General features: G+C 36.0%; 1 protein-coding gene across 1 annotated transcript in view; it reads left to right on the forward strand.

Moving 5' to 3' along the window:
- Window positions 1-13,388, forward strand: part of LOC120856525 (calcium-binding mitochondrial carrier protein SCaMC-1-like) — a 43,889-nt gene extending 30,501 nt beyond the window's left edge. The window contains 2 exon segments of the mRNA XM_040231914.1: window positions 5,286-5,453; window positions 12,936-13,388. Coding sequence (XP_040087848.1) covers window positions 5,286-5,453; window positions 12,936-13,091 — 324 coding nt within the window. The 3' untranslated portion in view covers window positions 13,092-13,388.
- Window positions 13,389-18,757: the final 5,369 nt, after the last annotated feature.

Genomic DNA, 18,757 nt, shown 5'->3' on the forward strand with positions numbered 1-18,757 from the left:
ATATACATATATACATATGTGTCTATATACATATATATGTAGACACACACACGCATACCACATGTTCTTTATCCGTTCATCTGCCAATGGGACATTTTGTTGCTGTTATTTTCTTGCATTTTCCCTTCCATATGAACATTAGAATTGGCTTGCCAAGTTTCTTAAAAAAACCAAAGTAAACCAAACTGGGATTTTGACTCTTAGTTGTACTTAGTGAATTTGGGGAAGAAATGACAATTATAATATGAATTTCTTTTTTTGCCCAGGAATGAGATATGTCTTCCTTTCCATTTAGATCTGTTCTTGTATTATTTGATAAAGTTTATAATTTTCTTATACAGGTCTTATGCATTTGAAGCTTTTATTACTAGATACATTGTGGTATTTGTTGCTATTAATGTATTTCATTAGATTTTGCTAATGTTTATTGCTGTTTATTAATGTTTATGAAAACTCCTGAATTTTTAAGTTAAACTTATATCCAACCACTTTACATTATTCTTATTAAATAATCTGGAAACTCTTAAGAATTTCTTTTAATTCTTGTTTTCCTGAAATTTTATCACGAAATGTGTAGATTCTGACCCTTTTCTTTCATCAGTTAATTTCAGATCTTTTTAATGATCTTTTTTCCGGCTCTGGGAAATTTTCTACTATTAAATAATTTTAGATTTTGCTTTTCTTTTTGATCTCTCTGTGTATATATATATGTCTTCTTTATCCATTGATTTATTGATGGACACTTTGGTTGCTTCCATATATTGGCTATTGTAAATAATGCTGCAATGAACATAGGGGTGCATATATCTCTTCAAATTAGGGTTTTTGCTCTCTTCAGAAAAACACCCAAAAGTGGTGCTGCTGGATCGTGTGGTAGTTCTATCTTTAGGTTTCTTTGAAGAACTTCTGTACTGTTTTCCATAGTGGCCACACCAATTTATATTCCCACCAACAGTGCTCAAGGGTTCGCTTTCTTCTGCTGCTGCTGCTGCTAAGTCGCTTCAGTTGTGTCCGACTCTGTGCGACTCCATAGACGCTTTCTTCACACCTTGCCGACACTTGTTATTTGATGTCTCTTGATGATAGCCATTCTGATAGGTGTGAGGTGATATCTCATTACAGTTTTGATTTTCATTTCTCTGATGATTTGTGATACTGAGCATCCTTTCATGTTTGTTGGTCAGCTGTATGTCTGCTTTGGAAAAATGTCTACTCAGGTCTTCTGTCCTTTTTTTTGGTGGGGAGTTTGATGTTGAATTGTATGAGTTCTTTGTATATTTTGGATATCAACCCCTTATCAGATATATAATTTGCAGATATCCTCTCCCATTCAGTAGGATGCCTTTTTGTTTTGTTAATAGCTTCCTTTGTTGTGAAAAAGCCCTTTGATTTAATGTAATTTCATCTGTTTATTTTTGCTTTTGTTTTCCTTTGCCTGAGGAGACATATACAAAATATTGCTAAGACTGATGTCAAAGTGTACACTGCCTATATTTTCTTCTAGGAGTTTTATAGTTTCAAGTCTTAAATTTAAATCTTTAATCCATTTGGAGTTTATTTTTGTAAATGATGTGAGAAAGTAGTCTGGGTTGACTCTTTTGCATATAACTGTCCAGTCTTCCTGGCACTATTTATTGAGAAGACTGTCTTTTCTCCATTGTACCTCCAACATCTTGCCTCCTCTTGCATTATTTATAATTAGCCATATAAATATGGGTTTATTTCTTGGCTCTCTATTCTCTTCCATTAATTTATGTGTCTGTTTTGGGTCCAGCATCATACTGTTTTGATTGCTGTAGCTTTGTAGTATAGTTTGAAACGAAGGGGTATGTTACTTCTAGCTTTCTTCTTCTTTCTCAGGATTGTTTTGGCTATTTGTGGTATTTTGTGTTCCCATACAAATTTAAAAATTTTATTTGTTCTAGTTCTGTGAAAAATGGCATTGGTATTTTGATAGAGCCTACACCAAATCTGTAGATTGCCTTGGGTAATATAGTCATATTAATAATATTAATTCTTTTAATCCACGAGCATAGTTATCTTCCCATTTGTTTGTGTTGTCTTCAGTTTATTTCATCAGTGTCTTACAGTTTTCTACAAGTCTTATATCTTTTGGTTAGATTTATTCCTAGGTATTTCATTATTTTTGATGCAATTGTAAGTGGGTTGTTTTCTAATTTTCTCTTTCTGTTAGTTTATTGTCAATGTAAAGAAATACCAACAATGATGTTTCCACATGTCAATTTTAAAAATTGCTTTGGCAGGTGGATTCTTAACCTCTGGGACACCAGGAAAGCCCTGGATGATAATTTTGTATTCTGTAACTTTACTGAATTAATTTATGAGTTTGAATAGTTTCCTTGGTGTCAGCTTTTTAGTATTTTCTATATAGTATCATCTCACCTGCAAACAATGACAGTTTTACTTCTTTCCAGTTTAGATCCATTTTCTTTTTCTTGTCTGATTACTGTGGCTAGGACTTCCAATACTATGTCAAATAAAAGTGGTTTAGTGAGCATCTTTTTCTTGTTCCTGATCTTAGCTTTTCACCATTGAGTATGATATTGGCAGTAAGTTTGTCTTATATGGCCATTATTATATTGAGGTATATTTCCTATATTCCCACTTTCTTGGGAGTTTTATCATAAATGAATGTTGAATTTTATCAAGTTTTTTCTGCATCTTGAGATGATCACATGATTTTTATCCTTCAATGTTCATGTAATGTGTGACATTGATTTGCAAATATTGAACTGTCCTCCTAGATGAAATATATTCTTGAATCCCTCTGAGGATTTAAATTATTTTTGTTTTAAAGTCTCCAATTTGTTTTGCTATTATTTATTTTTTCTAAATTCCAAGTTAATGAACACAAGGAACACCCAGAGACCCTGGATTAATCATGAAGGTGATTAATTTTAGAGCTATGAGTCAGAGCAGATGTATAAAATTTAAATATATTCAGAATATATTTTTCTGTCATGATGATACTTCTTTACTCTTTTATAAGAATGAAACATCCAATTTTTAAAAACAATACAGATCTTCCATGTGGTTTTTGATTATTTTCTCTTCAAAGTATAAATTGGCCTGTGTGTTTATCTGGCAGTATTTATATATAATCTAGGATAAGCAGTATGTCCTTCAGATTGTGTAGCTTTATATATGCACAGTAAAGAAGCAACTGATCTAGTAAGAGATAAGGAGATTCCTGCAAATACATTTCTATCATAGCATTTCTCAATGAAAAATGAATAAATAGTATAACAATTAAGGCTCACCAAGTTTCTTTTCCACTTGTTAAAGAAACAGCTTATTTTATGCTAAACTTCAATGTCAGCCAAGTTTTCTGTGTTTTCCATTAGTCCAAGGAAACTCTGGATACTCTATACAAATTTCAATAAACATTTTGCCTTTCTCCATACAGGGGTGTGTATGTGCATGTGTGTTGTGTTTGTGTAGACAGAGAGCAAGTTGGAAAAGTTGTGTCCCTTTACCTTTACAAATTTCAGTGTGAATTTCCTTAGAACAAAGAACTTTCTTTTATATATTATCAAAATCAGGAAATTTATCAGCAGTACAATACTATTATCTAATCCACAGTCCTTATTGAAATGTAATTAATTGTTAATTGTTCTAATAATTGTCTTTATAGTAATTTCTTTTTCCAGATCCAATTCAGATCATGTGTCAGGTCTCTTTAACATCCTTTCATCTGGATAAGTTCCTCAGTCTTTTATTTTCTATTTTTTTGGTCTTTCTTTGTGTTGGTATTTGTGTGTGTGCTCTTACATATATATATATATATATGTATGTATATATATGGTTTAAAAAACCTACTGCCATTCACAAGTTGTGTGTATATGTATATGTGTGTTGATGTTTGTGAAATCCTAATATCAGTTTATTAGGATACTTATGTTGGAGATGGAGGTTGTAGGAGCTTCATTTTCTTTTAGGTTTCTTTTCTGAACATATCTGACACACACTATTATGTAAATTTAAGATGTTTATCAGTTAATTTGATACATTTATATATTATAGCAATATTTAGCACTACAATCACATTCATAGTTCTTTATTTTTAGTGGTTGGAATAAATAAGTTCTAGTCTCTCAGCAAGATGGTTGATTATAGTACAAGATTGTTGTCTGTATTCACTATACTGTGTGTTAGATCTCTGCTGCTGCTGCTGCTAAGTCCTTTCAGTCATGTCCGACTCTGTGCGACCCCGTAGACGGCAGCCCACCAGGCTCCCCTGTCCCTGGGATTCTCCAGGCAAGAACACCGGAGTGGGCTGCCGTTTCCTCTAGAGCTTAATTATTACTTGTTGCAAGTTTGTACCCTTAAATTGCATCTGTCTTACCTGCCCCACTTCTTATGCCCTGGTAACCACCATTTTACTCTGTTTTTGCAAGTTTGGTTTTTTAGATTAAACATATAAGTGATACCGTACTGTACTTGTCTTCCTCTGATTTATTTCACTTAGCACACTACACATGGCAGAATGTCCTCCTTTTTCATGGCTGAATAACATTCTGTTATAATATATACACATATATGTATATATGAATGGACAAAGAAGATATATATGCATCTGTTGGATATATATGCATATATATATCTTCTTTGTGCATTCATCTGTTGATGAGCTTATTTCCATATCTTGGCTATTGTGCATAGTGCTACAGAACAGTGCTAAACATACAAACATAGTAGTGCATATATCTCTTTGAAATCCTGTTTTCATTTCTTTTGTGTATTAGAACCAGAAGAATTGCTGGGTCATAGGATAGATCTACTTTTAATTTTTTGAGGAACCTCCAACTTGTTTTCCATAGCGGTTGGTCCAATTATATTCTATTTTGGGTTCCTTATCTGACTTATAGTGCAATAATAGCTGTGGCTACACTAGTATGTAATTTAGACAGAAAGAGGAACAGCTGGATTCAGATACTTTATCTTCCTGCAAAGTTAAGTTCAGGAATTTGGTAAATGCACTGTATTTGTATTTAAGCACTGTATTTATAACATGTGTGTGTATGTGTGTGTGCTCAGTTGCTCAGTTGTGTCCAAATCTCTGTGACCCTGTGAACTGTTACATAGTAGTATGCAAAAGTAAAATATTCCAAGAATAAATAGGAAAATGATAGCAGGTATACTGTCATTGAAAATACAGTTTGACCTCAGATTGTTTTCTCTTTTTAATTCTGTAACTCACACTTTACAGGATTGCCCTGGGTTGGGTAACTGATAATGAGCCTATAACATTCTTTTACATTCAGGTTTTAAAAACTAATTTGGCTGTAAGTAAAACTGGACAGTACTCTGGGCTATTGGACTGTGCCAGGAAGATCTGGAAGCTTGAAAAGATTACAGGCTTTTACAAAGGCTACATTCCTAGTCTTCTGACTGTCATACCATATGCGGGTGTAGATATCACTCTCTATGAGGTGAGTTTGTTTCTATGATGGCCTTACATCAGATTTATTAGATCTGAAAATATAATACAATTGAAAAAATTTTAAATCAAAAATACATTTAAAACTGAGTGAATAGAAAACGTATTTTTCTTTTTACAGTTTGTTTTTCTGGCTTCTCTTTCTCAGGACTGTTTCTATAAGTATTGTTTTCTATAAGCTTGTTTTCTACAAGTATGACCTTGACCTTTCCTTTCCTCTCCCTGCACAGAACCCACTCCACCTTAGTGACTCCATCTGTTGCTGGGTTTCTATATAGATGGTATATCAGTAACTTGCAGCTGTTTTTAAAACCGCTCTCCTGATCTTCAGACCACCAAGGAGATTGAATGATACTGTTTTGCTCCCCATTTTTTCCTAGTGTCAGAAGTCTGATTTGGCTCATGTTACTTCTGGGGTTCCTCATGAATAATTTCTGGTTATAGTAATCATCTATTCCAAATCAATTATAGTCACTTGATTCAGAAAAAGGAAGAGAAGAATGTAAGTTCTTTTTGGGGGAGGGAAGGAGTGCAAAATAATAATGACCTTTTTTTCTCTGTTCAGTTCAGTTCAGTTCAGTCGCTCAGTCATGTCCGACTCTTTGTGACCCCATGAACTGCAGTACCCCAGGCCTCCCTGTCCATCACCAACTCCCGGGGTTCACTCAAACTCACGTCCATTGAGTCGGTGATGCCATCCAGCCATCTCATCCTCTGTTGTCCCCTTCTCCTCCGTTAGTAGTGTCCAGTTTCACTTTGGTCATTCTCTGTAGCTAATCCTAACAGACCATCAAGCATGACATTCCCTCTACAACTCCCTTCTTTTTTAGTAATCCTGAGTACCTTCCACCACACCAAACTTCTTAATTCTTATCAGTTAGGATAGCAGTTCGGATCGTGGACTCAGACTGCTTGAGTACAAATTATGGCTTCACAATTTGCCTAACCTCTCTGTGCCTGAATCCTCTTACCTTAAAAATGAGGATGTATTCATTCAATAAATAATTACTGAGTTGCATGTACCACACTCTGTTCTAGGTACACCAAACAGAAGAGACAGAAAGTCCTATCTGTAGGGAGCTCAACATTCTTTCACTGCAAGACAGACAATAAACCTTTGAAGCATTGCATATGGTAGTAATAGGGTTGTGGAGAAAAATGAAGCAGGAAAGGAGAATAGATAATTTAGTGACTGGAAGGCCTTCTTGAAAAGATACCTTCTGAGTAAAGACCAGAGGATGTGAGGGGGTTGAGCCACACATACATGTACAAGGAGGACATTTAGGGTGGATGCATACCTGTGCAGCTGGAGCAGTGTGAGCCAGAAGAGATTAGTAGAAGAGGTTTGAGATCTGCTGAGTCAGGGCAGATTCCTCAAGGCCTTGCAGATTGTAGAAGGGACTTTAATTTTTGCTCTAGGTGAAATGGGAAACTGTTGGAGGGCTCTGGGCATAGAAATGCCTTAGCTGACAAGATTTCTTATCATAAAAACTTTATTGATATACCATTTTAAAGTATACAGTTCAATATACTCACAGGTTGTACAACCATCCCTACTATTTAATTCAATAACATTTTTATCACTCCTAAAAGAAACCCTGTACTCATTAGCAATCACTCCCCACTTCTAACTCCTCCACTCCCTGGAAACCACTAATCTATTTTCTGTGTCTATAGATTTGTCCAGTCAGGACACTTCATATAAATGCAATTATACAGCATGTAATCTTTTATGACTGGCTTCTTTTCACTCAGAAATGTGGTTTCAAGTTTCATCCATCTTATAGCATTTATCAGCATTTCATTATTTTTCCTGAATATTATTCTATTATATGGGCATACTATCTCTTGTTTGTCTCATTCATCAGTTAATGGGCAGTTGAGCTATTTCCACTTTATTACTATTATGAATAATGCTGCTATGAAATTGAGTACAAGTTTTTGTGTAGACATGTGTTTTCATTCTCTTGGATATGTATCTAGGAGTAGAATTGCTGAGTCATTAGATAACTCTATGTTTAACCTCTTGAAGAACTGCCAAGCTGTTTTTCAAAGTAGCTACACCATTTAATTTCCACCAGCAGTGAATGAGGGTTCTGAGTTCTCCACATCCTTGTCAACACTTGTTATTATCTGTCTTCTTGATTTTGTTATCTTTGTGAATAGGAAGTGGTATTGTTGTCTATTATTTTTTCTTGTTTAGTTGTAGTTCTTTGCATATAATAGATACAAGTACCTTAGATATTTGATCTGCAATTATTTTCTTCCATTCCACATATTATCTTTAATTTTGATGAAGTCAAATTTATTTATTATTTCTTTTGTGACTATTGTATTTGGTGTCATATATAAGAAACCACTGCCAAATCCAAGAACACAGAAGATTTATATCTTCTAAGGGTTTTACATTTTTAGCTCTTACTTTAGGTCTACTATGCATTTTGAATTAATTTTTGAATATGGTGTTAGGCAGGGATTTAACTCCATTCTTTTGCATGTGGATATTCAGTTGTATCGGAGAAGGCAATGGCACCCCACTCCAGCACTCTTGCCTGGAAAATCCCATGGATGGAGGAGCCTGGTGGGCCGCAGTCCATGGGGTCGCTGGGAGTTGGACACGACTGAGCGACTTCATTTTCACTTTTCACTTTCATGCATTGGAGCAGGAAATGGCAACCCACTCCAGTGTTCTTGCCTGGAGAATCCCAGGGACGGGGGAGCCTGATGGGCTGCCGTCTCTGGGGTCGCACAGAGTCGGACACGACTGAAGTGACTTAGCAGCAGCAGCAGCAGCAGCAGCATTCAGTTGTATCAATACCATTTGTTGAAAAGACTGTTTTCTCCACTGGATGGTCTTGGCAATATTATTAAAGTTTACCATACATGTTAAAGGTTTATTTCTAAATCCTCAAATTCTATTTCTTTGATCAGTATGTCTGTCCTTACACCAGAACCACAACTGCCTTAATTGGTATGGTTCTGTAGTAAGTTTGAAATTAGAAAATGTGACTTCTCTAGATTTTTCTTTCAGAATTGTTTGGGCTATTGTGAGTGCCTCACATTTTCATATGAATTTTAGGATCGACTGAGCGACTAAGCACACACACAGTGTTAGAAGAAGTCCATCTAGGATAATGGACAAAGCTTGAAAAAAATGGTCTTTGATATGTTGGGAGACTAAATGATCAAGGGAAATATGCACAGAAGACCCAAATAGACATTTCTCTAAAGAAGACATACAGATGGACAATAGGCACATGAAACAATGCTCAATATCACTAACTATTAGAGAAAGGTAAATCAAACTACAATGAGGTATCACCTCACACCAGTCAGAATGGCCATCATTAAAAAATCTACAAATAATAGATCCTAGAAAGGATGTAGAGAAAAGGGAATCCCCCTACACTGTTGGTGGGAATTAAGTTGATGCAGCCACTTTCTGGAGAACAGTATGGAGGTTCCTCAGAAAACTAAAAATAGAAGGATCCCACATTTCTACTCCTGGGCATATATCTGGAGAAAATTATAATAAAAAAATATACGTCCACCCCTATGTTCATGGCTTCCCTTGTAGCTCAGTCGGTGAAGCATCTGCCTGTAATGCGGGAAATCCAGGTTTGATTCCTGGGTGGGGAAGATCCCCTGGAGAAGGAAATGGTAATCCACTCCAGTATTCTTGCCTGGAGAATCCCATGGACAGAGGTGCCTAGCAGGCTACAATCCATGAGGTCACAAGAGTCGGACACGACTTAGCGACTAAACCACCAACACCTATGTCCATAGCAGCACTGTTTACAATAGCCAAAACATGGAACCAACCTGAACACTATCAACAGATGAATGGATAAAGAAGACGTAGTACATATATACAGTGGAATACTACCCAGCCATAAAAAGAATGATTTGCAGTCATTTGCAGCAACATGGATGCAACTAGAGATTATCAGACTAAGCGAAGTAAGCTAGAAAGAGAAAGACAAATACCATATGACATCACTTTTATGTGGAATCTAAGATATGGCACAAATGAACCTATCTATGAAACAGAAACAGTCACAGATATAGAGAACAGACTTGTGGTTGCTAAGGGGGAGGGATGCTAGGTGAGAGTGAGACTGGGAGTTTGGGGTTAGTAGATGCAAACTATTATATATAGGATGTGTAAACAACAAGGTACTACTGTATAGTACAGGAAACTATATTAAATATCCTGAGATAAATTATAATGGAAAAGAATATAAAAAATGTATATATGTATATAACTAAGTCACTTTGCTGTACAGCAGAAATTAACACAATGTAAATTAACTATTGTTGTTCGGTCGCTCAGTCATGTCTAACCCTCTGAGACCCCATGGACTGCAGCATGCCAGGCTTCCCTGTCCTTCACCGTCTCCTGGAGCTTGCTCAAACTCATGTACATCGAGTTGGTGATGCCATCCGACCATCTCATCCTCCATCGTCCCCTTCTCCTCCTGCCTTCAGTGAGTTGGCTCTTCGAATCAGGTGGCCAAAGTATTGGAGCTTCACCATCAGTCCTTCCAATGAATATTCAGGACTGATTTCCTTTAGGATTGATTGCTTTGGTCTCCTTGCTGTCCAAGGGACTCTCAAGAGTCTTCATGACCACAGTTCAAAAGCATCAATTCATCCATACATGACCATTAGAAAACCTTAGCTTTGACTATACAAACCTTTGTTGGCAAAGTAATGTCTCTGCTTTTTAATATGCTGTCTAGGTTTGTCATAGCTTTTCTTCCAAGGAACAAGTGTGTTTTAATTTCATGGCTGCAGTCACCACCTGCAGTGATTTTGGAGCCCAAGAAAATGGAGTCTGTCACTGCATTGTTTCCCCATCTATTTGCCATGAAGTGATGGGACCAGATGCCATGATCTTAGTTTTTTGATCATTGAGTTTTAAGCCAGCTTTTTTGCTCTTCTCTTTCACCTTTATCAAGAGGCTCTTTAGTTCCTCTTCACTTTCTACCATAAGGGTGGTGTCATCTGTATATCTGAAGTTATTGATATTTCTCCTAGCCATCTTGATTCCAGCTTGTGCTTTGTCCAGCCCAGCATTTCACATGATGTATTCTGCATAGAAGTCCAATAAGCAGGGTGACAATATACAGCCTTTATATATTCCTTTCCTAATTTGGAACCAATCTGTTGTTCCGTGTCCAGTTCTAACTGTTACTTCTTGACTTGCATACAGGTTTCTCAGGAGGCAGGGGCTTTCCTGATGGCCCAGGTGGTAAAGTGTCTGCCTGCAATGCAGGAGACCTGGGTTTGATCCCTGGGTTGGGAAGATCCCCTGGAGAAGGAAATAGCAACCCACTCAGTACTCTTGCCTAGAAAATCCCTGGGACAGAGGAGCCTGGTAGGCTACAGACCATGGGGTCACAAAGAGTCAGACATGACTGAGTGACTTGACTTCTCAGGAGGTAGGTAAGGTGGTGTGGTATTCCCATCTCTTTAAGGTTTTTCCACAGTTTGTTGTGATCCACACAGTCAAAGGCTTTAGCGTTGTCAATGAAGCAGAAGTGGAAGTTCTTCCGGAATTCTCTTGCTTTTTCTGTGATCCAGTGGATGTTGACAATTTGATCTCTGGTTCCTCTGCCTTTTCTAAATCCAGCTTGAACATCTGGAAGTTCATGGTTCATGTATTGTTGAAGCCTAGCTTGGAGGATTTTGAGCATTACTTCACTAGTATATGAAATGAGTGCTAGCAGGTGAAATTAACTGTACTTTGATAAAAACTAAATTTAAAAATCCTAAGTAAATCTGATAATCAAGTTGGGGAATCCTTAAATGAGGAAAGGTCTTAAAAGTAGTGCACTAGTTTGTTAGGGTTGCCATAACAGAGTATCACAGACTAGGTGGCTTGTGTAAGAGAAGTTGTTTTCTCACAGTTCTGGAGACCAGAAGCCCAAGATCAAAGTTTCTCTGAGAACTCTCTCCTTGGCTTGCAGATGGCCAGCTCCCTCTGCCCTCATGTAGTTTCCTTTGTGTGCAAGCACATATGTATCCAAACTTCTACTTAAAAGAACACCAGACATATTGGAATAGGGTCCACTCTGAATAAGGTTTCCCAGGTGGCACAGTGGTAAAGAATTTGCCTTCCAGTGCAGAAGACAAAATAGACCTGGGTTTGATCCCTGGGTTGGGAAGATCCCCTGGAGGAAGAAATGGCAACCCATTCTGGTATTCTTGCCTGGAAAATTCCATGGAGAGGGAATCCTGGCAGACACAACTAAACATGTGTGAATACAAACACTCCACTCTTAATACCTAGTGAAATTAACTTAATTACCTCTTTAGAGACTTTGTCCATGAACAGTGACATTCTGAAGCCCTGAGGGTTAGGGCTTCAACATAAGAATTTTGGTGGTGGGGGGACACAATTCAGCCCATTAGAAGTAAACAACGGCATTGTCTAGTATCTTTAGATTAAAATAATTATTTTGATATTTCAAAACCATTTAATCAGTCATTTAAAGCATGATCTGGACATTCTAGGGGTGAATTTCTGAGACCCTTTCTAAGGGCCCTTGAAGCCTGAACTATTTTTGTAATATGAAGATGTTATTTACCTTTGTCACTTTCATTCTCTTGCGATGAAAAACTTTTTTTTCCCCCAGATTAATGATAATATCATTCCTCTGCTGGTTAATAAGAACATATTCCTCGGTTTAAAATTTTTCTGTTTTAATGTCTCATATGATAGATAATATTGATAGATGTAACCTACATAAACAAAAACTTTTTGGTGTCCTCAAGGATATTTAAGAGTGTAAAGGAGTGCTGAAACAAAAATACTGCTGTAAGAAGAAATGCAATTTGACATAATAAGCTTCCATAAAGATTAGGCAACCAGGGATCTAAAGTCCAGATTCACTTTCCATCAATAAGGTCCTCTAATCTCATGGTGTTTTTATGCATAGAGAACACCTCTGAATAATTTTGATTGCTAGGATGGTGCTTAGGAAAAGAGATAATATTTAGATAATTTGAGTCCTTGAAATGTTGAAAAGAAAAGAAAGTGAAAGTCACTCTTTCGGGTCTGACTCTTCATAACCCCATGGACTATGTAGTCCATGGAATTCTCCAGGCCAGAATACTGCAGTGGGTAGCTGTTCCCTTCTCCAGGGGATCTTCCCAACCCAGGGATCGAAATCAGGTCTTCCATACTGCAGGCGGATTTTTTACCAGCTGAGCCACCAGGAAAGTGAAATATTGAGGGCTTTATTAATTTGCATTAAATTATGTGAAAAGTTAGCAGTTCAAAAATATATATCCTGTGGCTTTTGCTACTCTGTACTGGATTACTGCAATCTGGATTTTATATACTTTGCTAATGTAACACAAAAGATAGCAAGGAGTCTGACTATGGTGAGAAAATATATTAGCATTTTATTATCTTGGTTCTTCTTTAACAGCTGTTAAAGTGTATTGTTACTTTGTTCTCTGTCAGCTTTTGAAGACTCACTGGCTAAACACTCATGCAGGAGACCCTGGATTGATGATTTTGATGGGATGTTGTGCCTTCTCTAACTTTTGTGGTCAGTTTGTCAGCTACCCACTGAATCTAGTGAGAACTTGCATGCAGGTTCAAGGTGAATTTTTGTGAGAAGGATGATAGTTACAAAACTCCATATGATTTAGGATTTTTACTTTCTGCTCTGAAGAATGTCTTAGAATTCTCCTCATTACCACCATTCATGTTAGTTTTTTTGAAAAGACTAAAGAAATCCTCCTCATATGAGTTTTAGTGGTGCTATTTATTTGAAATTGAGTTTTAAAGATCAAATCTAAACTTTATAGCCACATGAAGATGGGATATTCTGCCTTGGATGGTAGAATTAATGTCTCCATGCCAAAGGTATCCAGTCTATCCTTGAACTAGAGTTTACAGGATTGTGATAATGAAGGATTCAAAATTTAGGTATTTATCTAAGTGACTTTTAAAGGATTTTTGCAAGATGGTATATAGTGATTCAAATTCATTTAAAAAGTTGATTAAATATCTGCCAATTATTAAAAAAATTTATCTGTTTAATTCAGAAAGAGTCTGTCTTTCAATTGACAACTGTTGATTGTAGGGATTTTTACAAATATATATATATACATGAAACTACCAACTAGATTAAGACAGTACATTTTCAGCATTAGAGAAGGTTTCTTTATGCCTTTCCCAGTTAATAAACATTCCACACCAAAGTAATTATTATTCTGATTTTATCACCATTTATTAGTTTATCTGTTCTTAAAAACTGTGTACTGTCTTGGAGAGTCATTGTTACATGTAGTCTTTTTCTTTGCTCTATAATATTCCACTTTATCCATTATACTATTGATGGCCATCTGGGTTGTTTCTGTTTTGGGGCTCTTATGAATAAAATGGATATGAATATTCATGTACTTGTCTTTTGAAAAACATAAGCATCTTTTTTGAATAAATGCATATTCAACTTTAGTGGATATTGTCAAATTTGTTTTCCAAAATGTTTATTTCAGTTTGCATTATAAAAGCAATCTATAAGTCCCAGTCACTCATCTTTGTTAGCACTTGTTATTGTCAGTCTTACAATTTAGATATTCTGCTGATGTACAGTAAAATCTCTGTGACTTTTCTCAGTGTCTAGTGATTTTGAATATTTTTTATGTGCTCATTTACCATTTGTATGGTGGTGGTTTAGTTACTCAGTCATGGCTGACTCTTTGTGACCCCATGCACTGTAGCCTGCCAGTCTTCTCTGTTCATGGGATTCTCCAGGCAAGAATACTAGAGTGGGTTGCCACTTCCTTCTCCAGGGGACCTTCCTGACCCAGGGACCAAACCCAGGTCTCCTGCATTGCAGGCAGATTCTTTACCAACTGAGCCACCAGGAAAGCCTTACTATTTGTATATCCTCTTCTATAAAGTGTTTTTGTCCATCAAAAAATAACTGGATTGCTCCCCCTCTGCCCCTGGATTTGTAGAAGTCCTTTATATATTCTGGATACAAGTCGGTTGTCAAATTTGTATACTGCAAACATTTTCTTCAAGTCTGTGGCTTGTATTTTCAGTCTTTTAAGGATGATGAACAGATGTTCCTCACTTTCTTGAAGTACAAATTACTAATCTTTTCTTTTGGTGTTTTGTTTAAAAAACTGCCTAACACAAGATCACAAATTTTTTCTCTTTTCTACTAGAAAATTTATCATGTTACCTTTTCCTATTTAGGCCTGCAATTCAGGATGTTTTGTGTGTATTTATAGTGATGAAAGTAAAAACATTTTTTTCTCATCTAGATCAATTTATTGAAAGGATCATTCTTTCTTTATTGCATTGTGATAAATCAGGTTACTCTAGTTGTATGGTCCTGTTTCTGAATTCTCTATTCTGGTCTGTTTAACTACTTACATTAATAAGTATATTGTTTTAATTATTGTAGCTTTATAAGAAATCTTCATAAGTATTATAAGCCCTTTAATGTTGCTGCTTTTCAAGATTATCTTAGAAATTTTTGGCACTTTGCATTTTTACATAAACTGTAAAACCATCCTGTTAATTCTCACATCAAAAAACCCTGCTAAGATTTTGATTGAGATTATTTTGATTAATAATGGTAATCTAAATTAATTTTTAGATTAATTTAGGAATAATTTATATCTTAGAAGTCCATGAATATAGTATACCTCTTCACTTATTTATTTAGGTCTTATTTAATTTCTCATAGTAATATTTTAAATTTTTCAATATACAGGTTATGTGTATCTTTTCTTAGGTATATTACTAGACATTTAATTTTTTTGTGTGTGATGACAAATGGAATTTTATACAATATTTATTTCTAAATATTAGCTTTTGCCAGATTTTAGAAATACAGTTGGTTCTGGAACAATAATCTTGTATCCAGCAACCTTGCTAAATATATGTATTAATTGTAATAGTTTATCTGTCAGTTTTTCTTTTTATTTTGGGTTTTATATGTACACAGATATGCCTTCTGTGAATACAATAGTTTGGTGTCTTCCTTTCCAGTTTTTATACTTTTCACCTTTTTTCCTTGCCTCATGGCACTGGTTGAGACCTCCAGTGTAATGTACAATGGTAATGGTAGGAGTAAGCATCTTTATCTCATTCCTACTCAGAGGAAGATTGTTTAGCATTTTACCATTGAGTTTGTTGTTTGCTGTGGAGTTTTTGAATATACCCTTAGGGAGATTAAGAAAGTTCTCTTCTGTTCTTAGTTTGCTGAAATTTAAATTATGAATTGGCATTGAGTTTTATCAATTGCTTTTTCTGCATTTATCAAAATAACACTGATTTCTCTCCTTTCTTCTGCAAATTACACAGTGATTTTAAAATGTTAACCTTGAAATCGTGGGAAAAAATTCATATGTTTATGCTGCATTGCCCTTTTGTATAGAGTTTAATTTGATTGATAGTATTTTGATTAATATTTTTATATCTATATTCATGAGAAGTTTTGTTGTAATTTTCTTTTTTTATTAGGCAAATGAAATTTTAATAATTTTTATAACCATATAAAATAGGAAGAGCTTATAAATACATGTAATAAATTTTGTGCAGAATCACTATAGAGAAAATTATAAAAGTTTAGTGAGAGACATTTTTTTAACACTCCCAAATCAGGTATGTATACCATGTTCATGGATTGGAAGACTCAATATGATAAACATGCCAATTCTCTTCAAATATATTTATTTATTTTATTTTAACCCTCTCTTTTTAAATTTTTTATTTTTTTAAGAAATTTATTTATTTTAATTGCAGGCTAATTACTTCAATATTCTAGTGGTTTTTGCCATACATAGACATGAATCAGCCATGGGTGTACATGTGTTCCCCATCCTGAGCCCCCCTCCCACCCCTCTCCCCATCCCACCCCTCTGGATCAGCGCAGTGCAACAGCCCTGAGCACCCTGTCTCATGCATCGAACCTGGACTGGTGATCTACTTCACATATGATGATAATATACATGTTTCAATGTTATTCTCTCAAATCATCCCACCCTCACCTTCTCCAACAGAGTCCAAAAGACCGTTCTATGTCTCTTTTGCTTTCTCACATATAAGGTTATCATTACCATCTTTTAAAATTCCATATATATACATTAGTATGCTGTATTGGTGTTTTTCTTTCTGACTTACTTCACTCTGTATAATAGGCTCCAGTTTCATCCACCTCATTAGAATGGATCAAATTATTCTTTTTAATGGCTGAGTAATTTTCCATTGTGTATATGTATCACAGCTTTCTTATCCATTCTTCTGCTGATGGACATCTAGGTTGCTTCTATGTCCTGGCTATTATAAACAGTGCTGTGATGAACATTGGGGTACACGTGTCTCTTTCAATTCTGGTTTCCTTGGTGTGTATGCCCAGCAGAGGGATTGCTGGGTCATAAGGCAGTTCTATTTCCAGTTTTCTAAGGAATCTCTACACTGTTCTCCATAGTGGCTGTACTAGTTTGCATTCCCACCAACAGTGTAAGAGGGTTCCCTTTTCTCCACACCTTCTCCAGCATTTATTGTTTGTAGACTTTTGGATAGCAGCCATTCTGACTGGTGTTAGATGGTACCTCATTGTAGTTTTGATTTGCATTTCTCTGATAATGAGTGATGTTGAGCATCTTTTCAAGTGTTTGTTAGCCATCTGCATGTCTTCTTTGGGGAAATGTCTGTTTAGTTCTTTGGCCCATTTTTTGATTGGGTCATTTCTTTTTCTGGAATTGAGCTTCAGGAGTTGGTTGTATATTTTTGAGATTAATTCTTTATCAGTTGCTTCATTTGCTATTATTTTCTCCCATTCTGAAGGCTGTCTTTTCACCTTGCTTATAGTTTCCTTCGTTGTGCAAAAGCTTTTAAGTTTAGTTAGGTCCCGTTTATTTCTGCTTTTATTTCCATTACTCTGGGAGGTGGATCATAGAGGATTCTGCTGTGATTTATGTCGGAGAGTGTTTTGCCTATGTTTTCCTCTAGGAGTTTTATAGTTTCTGGTCTTATGTTTATATCTTTAATCCATTTTGAGTTCATTATTGTGTATGGTGTTAGAAAGTGTTCTAGTTTCATTCTTTTACAAGTAGTTGACCAGTTTTCCCAGCACCACGTGTTAAAGAGATTGTCTTTTCTTCATTGTATATTCTTGCCTCCTTTGCCAAAGATAAGGTGTCTATAGGTGCGTGGATTTATCTCTGGGCTTTCTATTTTGTTCCATTGATCTATATTTCTGTCTTTGTGCTAGTACCATACTGTCTTGATGACTGTGGCTTTGTAGTAGAGCCTGAAGTCAGGCAGGTTGATTCCTTCAGTTCCATTCTTCTTTCTCATGATTGCTTTGGCTATTCGAGGTTTTTTGTATTTCCATACAAATTGTGAAATTATTTGTTCTAGTTCTGTGAAAATTACTGCTGGTAGCTTGATAGGGATTGCATTGAATCTATAGATTGCTTTGGGCAGTGTACTCATTTTCACTATATTGATTCTTCCAATCCATGAACATGGTATATTTCCCCATCTATTAGTGTCCTCTTTGATTTCTTTCATCAGTGTTTTATAGTTTTCTATATAGAGGTCTTTAGTTTCTTTAGGTAGGTATATTCCTAAGTATTTTATTCTTTTTTTTTTGCAATGGTGAATGGAATTATTTCCTTAAATTCTCTTTCTGTTTCCTCATTGTTAGTGTATATGAGTGCAAGGGATTTCTGTGTGTTAACTTTATATCCTGCAACTTTACTATATTCATTGATTAATTTTATGGTGGAGTCTTTAGGGTTTTCAATGTACAGGATCATGTCATCTGCAAACGGTGAGGGTTTTACTTCTTCTTTTCCAGTCTGGATTCCTTTTATTTCTTTTTCTGCTCTGATTGCTGTGGCCAAAACTATGTTGAATAGTAGTGGTGAGAGTGGGCACCCTTGTCTTGTTCCTGACTTTAGGGGAAATGCTTTCAATTTTTCACCATTGGGGATAATGTTTGCTGTGGGTTTGTCATATATTAGTGAGTGATGTTTCAGACGGTAAAGCGTCTGCCTGCAATGCGGGAGACCCGGGTTTGATTCCTGGGTCGGGAAGATCCCCTGGAGAAGGAAATGGCAATCCACTCCAGCACTCTTGCCTGGAAAATCCCATGGACGGAGGAGCCTGGTAGGCTACAGTCCATGGGGTCGCAAAGAGTCGGACATGACTGAGTGACTTCACTTTCACTTGTCATATATCACTTTTTTATGATGAGGTATGTTCCTTCTATTCCTACTTTCTGGAGGGTTTTTATCATAAATGGATGT

The sequence above is a fragment of the Oryx dammah genome, unplaced genomic scaffold, assembly GCF_014754425.2.
Source record: "Oryx dammah isolate SB20612 unplaced genomic scaffold, SCBI_Odam_1.1 HiC_scaffold_28, whole genome shotgun sequence".
In the NCBI taxonomy this organism is placed as follows: Eukaryota; Metazoa; Chordata; class Mammalia; order Artiodactyla; family Bovidae; genus Oryx; species Oryx dammah.